The sequence below is a fragment of the Rhipicephalus microplus genome, chromosome 9 (genome assembly GCF_043290135.1).
Source record: "Rhipicephalus microplus isolate Deutch F79 chromosome 9, USDA_Rmic, whole genome shotgun sequence".
Lineage (NCBI taxonomy): Eukaryota > Metazoa > Arthropoda > Arachnida > Ixodida > Ixodidae > Rhipicephalus > Rhipicephalus microplus.
In genome coordinates, this window is record NC_134708.1 from 13,101,028 (window position 1) to 13,113,724 (window position 12,697).

Here is a 12,697-nt window from a genome sequence, read left to right on the forward strand (position 1 = left end):
AGAAATACATTTAACCACCTCGTGAAGCTTATTTCAGAGACATGAAAATGCAACATAGGCGATGGAGGCTCCTTTCCGAGCCATGAAAGTGCAACATAGGCGACGGTGAGAGCTTCGCGTGAAATTCGATTACCACGATGCGTGTGTCCAGGGGCGGCGCCAGGTGATATAAAAAACTGGACCTCCCCCCCACCCCCCAACCAAATTTTTACCTGCCCCCCCCTTTGCCTTCCCCCCCCGTTCCAAGGGCAAGCTTAGTCAAAACATGACGCATATGTTCTCAGCCTCTCTGTCCTCCCTGAAGAAACTTGCTCGTCGAGAGTCCCCCCTCCCACACTCATACAGTAAAGATATCCTGCGCCGTCTTTGGTGTGATCTCTGGAATTCGTCGCATGCGTCAAGAATGTTAAAACAGGTTACTCGAAGCTTTGCACTTACGCTTGTCGCAAGTAAAATCGGCTGAAATCTCGAATGGTTGCGAATAACGGAAGCTCGCGGGAATGGTGATACAATTTTATCTATTCTTTTTTTTGATCATGCATTACCGTTATCGTAGAAAGGATAGATGCGCGGTGAATTTTGTATATACTTGCATATATTCCATCGAAGCCCTTAGCCTATTTCTATAGGCAGTTTCCTTCGAAAGCAGCTCAGAGTCTGTTCCTAATGCCCAGTTGTACACGGCGCCAGTTGGTCGAACTTCTTCGATCGGTCGGCCACACCCGACAACGTGACATTGGCTGAGATATTGTTCGTGGGAATCCTCACCGACTGCGCCATCGTAATCACCGTGTGGTACCTCGACAACGTGTTTCCTACTGGACCGGGCATACCCAAGCCGTATCTGTTCCCTTTCAAGGTGAATTTTCTTGGTGACTGTATCCCTACTTCTACTGCTTCTACAACTCACCACTGTGGCCTAGTGGCTTCTACTGCTTCTACAACTCACCACTGTGGCCTAGTGGCTTCTACTGCTTCTACAACTCACCACTGTGGCCTAGTGGCTTCTACTGCTTCTACAACTAACCACTGTGGCCTAGTGGCTTCTACTGCTTCTACAAATCACCACTGTGGCCTAGCGGCTTCTACTGCTTCTACAACTAACCACTGTGGCCTAGTGGCTTCTACTGCTTCTACAACTCACCACTGTGGCCTAGTGGCTTATACTGTTTCTAAATCTCACCAATGTTGTCTAGTGGCTATGGTGCCCCACTGCTGACCCACAGATCGCGCGACTGAATCCGAGCCTCGCCACCGCATTATAGGGGGAGGGGAAAAAAGTCAGCTTATCTTCGGCACAATGATGAAGCAATGAATGCGATAGCAACCCATTGGACTGATATACAAAGTAAGGATGAGAGATTTAGGGACGATACTAAATGTAGAGAACATGGTTGAATGTGCGTTGAGTCGCAACGTTTCTGGCACACGCAGCAACACGTTTTTCTTGTGTCTAAACCCGTATGCGAGCCCGCCTTGATACAGCGCGACTAGCATTTCGCGGGAGCCGTTTTGCAGCTCTTTGTACAACGTGGAGTGGCATCACAAAGACGTTTTTTTACGTACAGCGTTTTTTTTTCCTGCGTTTGTCCGGCGTTTCCTTCACCGGTAGCGTGTGATGTGTGGTGCGCGTTTAAAGTGCGCGCCTTTGGAAAGTGCGCGTCACAAAAACAGAAGAGAACAGAGTGCACGCGCGGTGCTGCCTAGACAACGACGAAGACGACGACAGTGAAGATGTCGCGTGCATGAGGACGCGTGGCATCCCGTGAACAAAATAAAAGATAAGGTAACCAATGATCATAGACCACGGAGATTTCAAGGCCCAATGGCTGGGTACCACGAAAGTACAGAATCTCCAATCAGAACGAGACAAGTGGGCCAGAGCTGAAGCAGGAGCCTGAGGAGACCAGAGCAAGGGGAGTTCGAAGAAGACGGGGCAAGCGGAAGGTCGTCACCGGACCGGGCGCTGAAGATGGGCCGTTGGGTTCCGGACCCGAGCCTACAGGACTTCAACCGGCCGGGGCCTCCTGCCGTCGTGTTCCCGCTCCAAAGGACCGTGGCCATCCGGTCCTGAACTCCTTTCCAGGGCCTGCGGACTTTGGTTCCGGCAGGCGAGCTACAGCCGTCGGGCTCCGGGCCCGAGCTGTGCGCCCGGCTGCTTGACTAGGTCGACCCTGGTTCTCTGACGCGTCACCACCAGCCTGCGTTCTCTCGTCACAGACGGGTCCACACTCCTAAAGCCAGAGCCACCACGTTCCGGCCTGGTTTCTCGACGTGTCGTCAGCAGCCAGCGTTCCTTCATCCCCGTCCTGCCCGCGTCCTGAAGCCGGAATCACCGCGTTCCGGTTTGCTCATCGTCGGCGGAATTCAGCGTGTGGGTGAGACCGAACAGATATCTTGCGCTACTCCCATCACTCAGCCCCTTTCGAACGTTAGGTTTAGTTACTGACTTTGAACGTTCTTGTTGGGTGTTTACAGATGTGTTTCGTCATGTCCAGTCAACTGTTTATTAAGTGTTTTGTTTTGTGAGGAATCTTTGCCTTTTTACTTTTCAATTAAACTTTTTGTGTGTTTCTTGGAAACCGAACGGCTTTGTCCTTATTAACAAAACTCTCTGAGGCTCAGCCCGGGAGAGAAACAAATCAGCAACAAAGAACCCCGCATCACAAATTGGCGTCCGCAGCGACAGGACAAAGTCGTTTGTTTTTCCAGTAGATTTTTTGACGCGGTTAACACGATGACGAACACGTGGGAGTTAATTGAGTTGGCGGATAAAATGGGACTGACGGGAGCGGAGTTTAGAGTATGGTACGAGGAGCGGATGGAGAGGGAGCGTGAGCAACGGGCTGCGGAACGAGAAGCTCGAAAGGAACAGTTGGAACGGGAGACGCAGGCCAAGAAGGAGCAGCTTGAGCTCGAGACGCGCGAAAAAGAAAAACAGCTCGAACTGGAGACACGCGCAAAGAAGCAGCAGCTCCAATTAGAGAGGGTGGACTTCGAGCGGCGACTCGAGCTTGCCCTGGCAAGAACGGGGAAGCTGGGGATACAGAGGAGTGAACGAGTGGCTGAGGTGTGCTCTGACAGCAGTTACGTCACGAGCGATTTGAATTTATATCAGGCTGACCCTGTACCACCTCATGACCTTTCGCTAGAGAGTGAAACTAGGCAAGCGTATGACAGGGAGGTGGGTAGTGAAGAAACTAAAAGGCTCGAGGAGCTTATTGAAGCACGGGAATGCTTCGTGAGCATGGAACAAGAACGTTCCATTCAAAGTAAAGGGTGTGTTAAAACCTGCGAGAAGTCAAGCACACTTCATGCAGAGGTAGGATTGTCTCTGAAGAGCTCCATTGAAGGAGCAATAAAACATCTAGCTAACGCCGGCGAATGCCGTAATGAAAGCTCCGATCTAGTTTCTGCCTTTTGTTTTGGGCCACTGGATGTAGCAACAGGTGCTACGTACACAGCTTTTCACGATGAATATAACTCGCCTATACAGAGAGAGGGCTTGAGTTCTCGAGAAGTTGTAGATGATGCTTTCATGAGTAAACTGGAGCAAAATGCAGAAAAACTTGAAGAACAGAGAGTAGAGTTGCAGTGTAAGTCAGCTCTACGTGGTAATGAGGATAGGCACGATGACTCGGGCAGAGGGGTTCAAAGTTTTGATGAAAGAGCAAGACAAAAAGCTGAAGTGATGGAGGCTGAGCACGCAGGGAGTAATGGTCCAGCAACTCATTGTACGAGGAAGGACACCTACTGGTGCTCTCCGGCATCTTCGGTTGAAGAGGTCGCTTTTCTAAAGGTGTCTGTACAATTATCGGCTTACGAGCTCAAGGAAAGCGTTCCTGGGAAGGATGAAATTATTCAGACGTGGTTTTACTGCCACGCCTGGAGGAAACGCTTCCGATTGGCGTACAGCCATTCCAGCGTGTATGCTTGTGATTTAGAGGTTGGGCGTCTGGTGATACACAGCTTTAGGTTCAGACGGGCATACGTTCGACAATTATTCCACCGGCGTCGAATTCCTCACTTTTGTCAATTGGTTAGAGCCATTAAACGTCTTGTTTGGGACGCTATAACGTAATCGTCAAGTTCGATATTCTGGTGGTTTCTCTTGGATCTTGATTGCGGCCCACGGAAGGGTGTTTGATGTGAACTTGCAGTTGAAGAAGTTACATGCAATGTAACATTGACTTGATGTGTAGTTTTTTTTTTTTTTTTTTACCTAATAGGGTATATATGAAAAAAGGTGGTGTACTAAACAGGCTAATTCAGGTATTTTTTATAATAAGCTAGATGAGTTCATACTTTTTCTTGCTTCGTGTGTATATAGTGGTTAGTGAATGTGGACCTTTGGGCAATGCAGTGAATCTAAAGTTTAAGTGTGGACATTTGGACGATGTAGCGAACTGTAGCCCGGTGATGTGTTGAACTGCGTGGTGCAAATACGTGGTTTAATTGTGACGTAGTGCAGAACGCGCACTCATCGGCAGTTTTTTTTTCTAAAAAAAAAAAAAACTTGAATAAAAGGGGGGCGTATGTGATGTGTGGTGCGCGTTTAAAGTGCGCGCCTTTGGAAAGTGCGCGTCACAAAAACAGAAGAGAACAGAGTGCACGCGCGGTGCTGCCTAGACAACGACGAAGACGACGACAGTGAAGATGTCGCGTGCATGAGGACGCGTGGCATCCCGTGAACAAAATAAAAGATAAGGTAACCAATGATCATAGACCACGGAGATTTCAAGGCCCAATGGCTGGGTACCACGAAAGTACAGAATCTCCAATCAGAACGAGACAAGTGGGCCAGAGCTGAAGCAGGAGCCTGAGGAGACCAGAGCAAGGGGAGTTCGAAGAAGACGGGGCAAGCGGAAGGTCGTCACCGGACCGGGCGCTGAAGATGGGCCGTTGGGTTCCGGACCCGAGCCTACAGGACTTCAACCGGCCGGGGCCTCCTGCCGTCGTGTTCCCGCTCCAAAGGACCGTGGCCATCCGGTCCTGAACTCCTTTCCAGGGCCTGCGGACTTTGGTTCCGGCAGGCGAGCTACAGCCGTCGGGCTCCGGGCCCGAGCTGTGCGCCCGGCTGCTTGACTAGGTCGACCCTGGTTCTCTGACGCGTCACCACCAGCCTGCGTTCTCTCGTCACAGACGGGTCCACACTCCTAAAGCCAGAGCCACCACGTTCCGGCCTGGTTTCTCGACGTGTCGTCAGCAGCCAGCGTTCCTTCATCCCCGTCCTGCCCGCGTCCTGAAGCCGGAATCACCGCGTTCCGGTTTGCTCATCGTCGGCGGAATTCAGCGTGTGGGTGAGACCGAACAGATATCTTGCGCTACTCCCATCACTCAGCCCCTTTCGAACGTTAGGTTTAGTTACTGACTTTGAACGTTCTTGTTGGGTGTTTACAGATGTGTTTCGTCATGTCCAGTCAACTGTTTATTAAGTGTTTTGTTTTGTGAGGAATCTTTGCCTTTTTACTTTTCAATTAAACTTTTTGTGTGTTTCTTGGAAACCGAACGGCTTTGTCCTTATTAACAAAACTCTCTGAGGCTCAGCCCGGGAGAGAAACAAATCAGCAACAAGAACCCTGCATCACATAGCGTCAGTCGATGATACCGGTGACGGTATAGCGAAAAGTACGTAAGAAAACGTGAGCTATATATATAGTTCACGTTTTCTTTGAGGTAACATCGTACTACACGAAGCCGACGAAATTTTTATTCCATGGCTTCCTTTCCTTGATAAGTCTCAAAGCAGGATTACTATGGCACACAGAATTTTCCGTGCTCTGCTGTAGAACATGCTTACGAGAGTCTGTGCGTGTGTGAATCTTCAGAGAAATCCACTGTGGAGTACTTACACAGATGTTATTTTTGTCTCCAGTCTAAGTACTGGGTGCCGTCTATGACGTTCCTGCCGCGACAAACGAAAGTGGGCCCAGAGCTCCACAACTTTGAAACTGAGCCAGGAGACCTTTTGGCAGCCATTCAACTCGTCGGCGCCTGCAAGGTAAGAGTGGCCTTGGTTGTTAATTCCTGAGGGGCACAAAAGATTCTCGCCAATACCTCGCTTGCCTGCCTGTCTGCCCTTCTACAACAGCTAAGCAGGTGTCCTTCAAGTGTAACAAACGGGACCCTCAATTCAGATCGATGCATTTCTCTTGTTCGAGTGCTGATCGAGAAATCTGCGATATATACTTATCCGTCGAGCCACACCCGCGTTTATATAGGGCTCTTCGGGACGACGTTGTGCATGTGTTGTATATTCTCGATGGTAGCGATCACTACAAACACACGTCAGTGTGGCTTGGAACGTTGGATGTAGGATGTAATCAGTGGATTTAGTATTTGCAGTGTTAAGATGCGTACCCCTATTTACGCGATGGGCACAGGACTACGATGGTGTGGTGGCTGTGCAAGATGTGACCATGCGCGTCTACGAGGGCCAGATTACCGTGTTGCTTGGCCACAACGGCGCGGGCAAAACAACTTTACTCAATATGATCACAGGTAAGTTATGATCGCATGAATGCTTGAACATGATCTCGGTACTCTTCATTTTACTTTCTTTAGAATGGCCGTAGTATAGTTGAAATCGCCGTTGAGTGCACACATATTTTGCACATTTTTATCTTCATCCTCGCAACCTTTTCGATTGGTAAATGTTATATTGCTCTTAACTTTGTAAGTGGTAATCTCTTGATCTTCAGTGTCTCCCCTTTCCTTTTTGTTTATTAAACATATATGTCATTTTATCCTGTTCGCACGATGAATCAAAGTCTGCACCAACACCCCCCACCCCTCTGACAGTTTCGAACACGAAAGCTCCTTAATATCAATCCATACAAATATTACCAATCCTGTACATAATTTTCCCCAAAAATTGTATCTTTGTTGAATAATATTGAACTTGAATGTTGAATAATAGTAATGCAGTGTTCATTTGCCCCATTGAACGAATGAACACTTACTGTTAAAACTAGAGCCGGTGTAATTGTATTGTAACCTCGCTGTGCGTCACCACGTTGTCAGGGGCGGTGATGGAATAATCTCGACACGTGAAGGATCTGAAACGCAAGCTGATAAAATTAACTGTCCAGCACCAGGAACCAATGTATTGAGATACCAGAACGATGGTTGAAAGGGCAACTTAAACAGTCGGGCCTCTTTCACAAGAATTTAACTTATGCTGTCGTCAAAAGCGATTAATCCAAGTAAAACTATGTCCCCTGTCATATTCACCTAAAAAATACTTTTTTTCTTTTGCTGTGAATAGCAGAGCAGCAGCAGTGCCAATATTTCAAGGAACCTGTGACGGTGAATCGTGTTCGAATAGCGTGCCCAGCTTTCCAAGAAAAGACATGATTACTTTATTGAATTCCACAAAAAACTAACATCTCTAAACTCAATGATAGTTCTGCGATGAATTGAATCACCCCCATACAGGATGTCATTGAGTTTCTAGAGGCCAAAGGTATTTTAAACAAAGTGTAAATGAATGTCAGCTTCCATACTCTTCCTGATACCTTCTCGTTACAAATCACCTAGTGCCTGGCGAATCATAGCCATTGCTGTCTCGGCACCATAAATCCCAACATAACTAGCTCCCCCTTGCTCCAGGCTTTCTGGACTGCACGTCAGGCCTGATTCTTATCGGCAACTACGACGTCAAGAACTGCACCAGAGACGCGCGCGAAAGCATCGGCTACTGTGCGCAACACAATATCCTCATCGAAGACCTCACCGTGGAGGAACATCTGGTGTTCTTCGCAGTTGTACGTCTGGCCTTGGTTATTCCTTCATAGCCGTTATTTTTGCATTAACAATGAATTTAAACGATTAAGAACAGCAGAGCAAAGAAATCGCACGGACGGTGACAGACCGAGACGGGACACAACGCTTGTTGGCTTAGATGCACTCCATCCGGATCTGTACAAAAGCAAATACCTTATTTTAAATGTGCTTTTATGGTCAAAACTCGTAAGGACTACTGCTCATTCGATGAATATAGTTGTTTTCTGAAAGCGATAGCTGGTAAAAAATTTGTCACGTGTTTTCCCCAGGCGAAACTGAAAGTCTGAGCAATCAATTTCTCTTTTCTGATCTCTAATTCTGGGATTTCCGCAAGTGCAACAGACGGGGACTGTTGAGGAACAGCCAATCAGGCTTAAGTGCAGGATTGCCAGTTCAGCTTACAATATGCGGATTGAGGCTTCTTTTTTCTCCGATTGTCTTGTAAAATGTTCTAGTCTCGTGTCATTTTTAAAGCTTATTTGCATTTTTCTAGTGAATGTATAGTACTTTCAGTAATCATCTGTTCGCCACTAGCACGTTTGCCGTTCACTAATAAAGCGTTTGTCTATGCGTTTGAGTAGTCGATTGTTGAGTTCAAATATACGTTGGGGCAATCAACAGGTAGCATTAATCATGCACTCGCAAATGTGCATTCAACCAGAGACAACTCCGGAGGTAGTGGTAAAAAACAAATGGGTACTTTCGTTCATATTTGAGCATATTTTCGCTGTGCAAGATAAGTGATTTTTACTCTCACTTCATATTTGAGTGACGATGTTGTTTTAATTAAAAATACTTTCAATAACCATAAAAACAATATTCCAGCGTTCTCGAGGCTTCTTCGCGAAAGTCGCGCCGCTTTTCTTGTACTTTTTATTATTATTATTCGCTTGTTAGTTCAGTACAGACCCGTAGCCAAAAGTGTGCCCTAGGACCACTCCCCCCCCCCCCTCCAAAGTTCTTGTGGAAGAAGGTGTTTCGCCAGTTGTTTTCTATTGCGCTGTTCTTGCACTTTATGCCCTTACTAACATGGCCACGTTTCCACCTGTCGTGTCTGATTTAGTTGAAGGGCATACCGCTCAACCGAGTTCGCTACGAGGTGGTCACCCTGCTGCACGACGTCAGCCTCATGCAGAATCGCTCCGTGCTGGCCGTCGACCTGTCCCTGGGTCTTCAGCGGCGTCTCTGCACGGCGATAGCCATCCTTGGTACACCGAAGGTTGGAAACTCTTCTGTTAACCGGTTCGAAATACGAGTTGCCATGTGTTGTGTAGGGCTGGAGCGCGGCGAAGCCCGCGGCAGGCCGACAGATAGGCCTATAGACCAGCAAGTGACGACACATAAAGACGAACCCTACTATCCTAGGGAATGCACCCAAAACCGTATTGTGTAGACCTTTTCTAGACCACATTGAATTGTCTTCCTTGAGGCGCAGTCTTCTGGTCGTTTTCACGGATATATCGCTCTGCGTCAAAATTGCAAAATGCGTCTGCGTATCGCTCGTATGCCTAGATTTGTGCATCATTTTTTTTTCATTGAGTTAAGTTTTTCTAAACTCATTTACGGTTGAGTACCAGAAAAAATACTCTTTGTTTTTGTTCAGCTCAACATGTAACTTGCGCCAGAAGGATGGTCTGAAAAGGAGAACACCTTTCTGCAGAATTTCTTCCCGCACACCTGCGCTTACTTATGTGCAACAGGATGACCTGTGGCCACTCTCGCCATTAAATATTTACCAGTGACAATGCTACTGCTGCGAACATAAAGACTGTGCTAAATAGCTAGCATGTCCGTGCAGTGGTTTTTTATTGCGAAAGCTGTACATAGCTTGGAAAGACGAAAAACCGTACGGCAGCAGTGTCATGAATGGTCTTCGTTGACTGTGTTATCAGCTACGTCGTCGGAGCGTCGTACCCAAGCACGCACGCTATTGGCTGCGTTGTGAGTGACGTCGTTAACGCCGTCGCAGCGGTGGCCTTATGCACGCGCACACGAGTTTCTCGTGAAACCTTCCTGGTGGCTATGCCCGGAACAACTCTGGAAGAGTTCTGGAACTTGAGAGGTGAGAGAGCTCGCATTGGCCGGGCTGGTGGCGCAGACCCGGGACAAAACAGATCCGGGAGGCCGTGTGCCGGTAGCAGCTGCGTACCGATGATCCGGCATCCTTCCAAGCCACGCTAAATCACGAAGGGGAACGCCAGCGCAGGTGGCGGGTAGATCTTGCAAACCACGCCGCCAAGTTAGAAACACTTGCAACAATGCGGCGTTGCGGCATCAATGTGATGATTATAGGAACGCGTTCGCCGGAATGAACGCCCGCGGTAGTTTCTCCAGTGGCGCACTGGCCTCTGCGGCGACGTATATGACCGCATGAGGTTCGAGAACAACCACTGTGATTAACGCAATGCGAAACGCATTTAACCGCTCATCACACTCTTCCATGACCAGAATGATGCGAGGCACAAGGTACGACATGTTAAATAAAGACTGTGGTACACCCAAGGTTTACACTCAACCCAAACGTGTGTTTAATCTCATTAAGAAGCACTAACATGTAACCAATAATTGTGAAAGGCTTCAGTGCCACGTCGGGTTGAACCCACTGTTAAACACTGGGGCCGCACGTTTCAGCTTTCTCTGGTTAACCATTTGTACGGAGGGCTTGGCGGTGATTTTTTTTTTTACAAAGAAGTTGAAACGTCCACAAAACGCAGACTCTGTGATCAGTCGTTCACAGTCTCCATCATAATCACTTGACTATACATGTGCTCGACACATCCAGTACATCCAAAGATGTTCAGGTGGATGTCCACAAGTTGTTACGGCGACTGGACTGTTGCAGGTGATAATCATGGATGAGCCGACGGCCAACATGGACCCCGAAGCTCGGCGGGAGATGTGGGAGCTGCTGCTCAAGATCCGCCGTCAGTGCACCATCTTCCTCACCACGCAGCATCTGGACGAGGCGGACGTTCTCGGAGACCGAATCATAATCATGGCCAACGGTCGCATCAGGTGCACATTGTCGAACGCGAATTCACGCCCATACATACATACATACATACATACATACATACATACATACATACATACATACATACATACATACATACATACATACATACATACATACATACATACATACATACATACATACATACATACATACATACATACATACATACATACATACATACATACATACATACATACATACATACATACATACATACATACATACATACATACATACGTCTATTGTGGGGCAAAAAAAATTGCCCGCAGCTTCCCTCGGGGGAACACTGAGGAGGATGCGGAGCATATAATTGGTTAACGGGGTGTTAAAGTGCGACTTACTTGGGTCGATGGCTAAATTGGTTAACGTGGTTGTAGGAGGGGGTGTTAAATGAGTGAACACGTACACACGTATGCGAAAGGGCGGCGCTGGTCGAAGGGACGTCGATCATTGTGTTTGTGGATTCGTTGGAATTCATTTCACCGCGACCTTGGACGTCGACGCGCCGTACAAACCAACCGACGAGCGGCAACTGAGCGAGCGAGCGCCGACCTTGAGTATATATACAGCGCGACGGCGCATGCACTGTCAGCTGTTGAATGTTCTCGAAGGAGAAGCGCGCGCGCGGCACAGATGGCGACGGCGCGACGGCGCATGCGCTGTCAGCTGTCGAATGTTCTCGAAGGAGAAGCGCGCGCGGCACAGATGGTGGGTGACGGCGCGACGGCGCATGCGCGCTCGTCAGCTGTCGAATGTTCGAGAAGCGGTGCGGACGGCGCGGACGGCGCATTATAAGGCGCGAGTATAAGATGCTTCCGCATCTAAAAGAAAAAAATGGTGAACGTGCCCCAGCCCATACCACAAGTATAACGGCCCTTAGAACGTGGCACTAACTGCGTATTCGCAGCTGAACAATTATGGAGTGCAATAAGACATCATGGTAGAGCAACATCGGCAATGATACATCGGTCTTTACACTTCTTGTCCATTCATTCACGCAATGAATTACACTAAATGTGTAATCCATAGTGTAACTGTGCAATTCACAATTTAGGTATGCTGTGGTGGGTTATTTTGTATGACACATTATTGAAACTTAAACGTAAAGCCCGAATGCGGACAGTACTGCGTTCGTCTTGTCCGCGTCTACCCTGACGTCCTGCCTCACCGCGGTGGTCTAGTGGATTAAGTACTGGGCTGCTCACCCGCAGGTCGCGGGATCGAATCCCATAGACCCATGTGCTCAGATTTGGGTGGTCGTTAAAGAACCCCTGGCGGACGAAATTTACGGAGCCCTCTACTATATACGGCGTCTCTCGTAATCATATGGTGGTTTTGGGACGTTAAAACTCCCCACATCAATTAGCGCGATGTACCCTCCCAACCGCCGTTGAAGTTTGAACCCTAACCTGTCTCTCATTACCGCACAGGTGTACTGGTTCTCCCAGCTTTCTGAAGCATCGGTTCGACACCGGCTATCACATGAAGATCGACAAACTGCCGAAGTGCAATGTTCCGGCCATCGAGAAACTGCTGGGAAAGTACGCGCCCAAGGTCAAGCTGCAAAGCGACTCCGACAACGAGGCAGTGTTCGTTATCGGTCACGTGCACCCGACGAGAAAGATTGTCACGATGTTCAAGGTGCGACCTACAGCTTATAACAAAATTAAGAGTTAAGATTCCATATTTGCGGCAGATGTAAAATCTCCAATGTTGCATGGCGCTCGCCGCGTTACCTTTTCGCGATTACATTCAGCTCGGTAAGCTTTCTGTTGCACTAAAAAAAAGACAGATACCGTAAAAATTAATGGTCGGTGAGTCCCTTCGGTCGCTAATGCACGCGATTACTTAGCAAGGGCGCTTGCTCGTGACACACATTGCCTATTCAGTGGAGTC

At 48.2% G+C, this 12,697-nt stretch overlaps 1 protein-coding gene across 1 annotated transcript; it reads left to right on the top strand.

Moving 5' to 3' along the window:
- Positions 1 to 6,379: 6,379 nt before the first annotated feature.
- On the top strand, positions 6,380 to 12,489 carry LOC119164878 (phospholipid-transporting ATPase ABCA3-like). The gene is made up of 5 exons (XM_037417081.2): positions 6,380 to 6,501; positions 7,612 to 7,766; positions 8,849 to 9,004; positions 10,628 to 10,800; positions 12,232 to 12,489. The coding sequence occupies exons 1-5, from the start codon at positions 6,420 to 6,422 to the stop codon at positions 12,476 to 12,478; spliced, it is 813 nt and encodes a 270-aa protein (XP_037272978.2). The 5' UTR covers positions 6,380 to 6,419; the 3' UTR covers positions 12,479 to 12,489.
- The last annotated feature ends 208 nt before the right edge of the window (positions 12,490 to 12,697 follow it).

Excerpts from the sequence above, each read along its gene's own strand:
- LOC119164878 (XM_037417081.2), top strand. The coding sequence starts at position 6,420 with ATGCGCGTCTACGAGGGCCAGATTACCGTGTTGCTTGGCCACAACGGC. Across the intron at positions 6,502-7,611 it reads TTTACTCAATATGATCACAG|GCTTTCTGGACTGCACGTCA; the intron begins GTAAGTTATGAT and ends CCCTTGCTCCAG. Across the intron at positions 10,801-12,231 it reads ATGGCCAACGGTCGCATCAG|GTGTACTGGTTCTCCCAGCT; the intron begins GTGCACATTGTC and ends ATTACCGCACAG.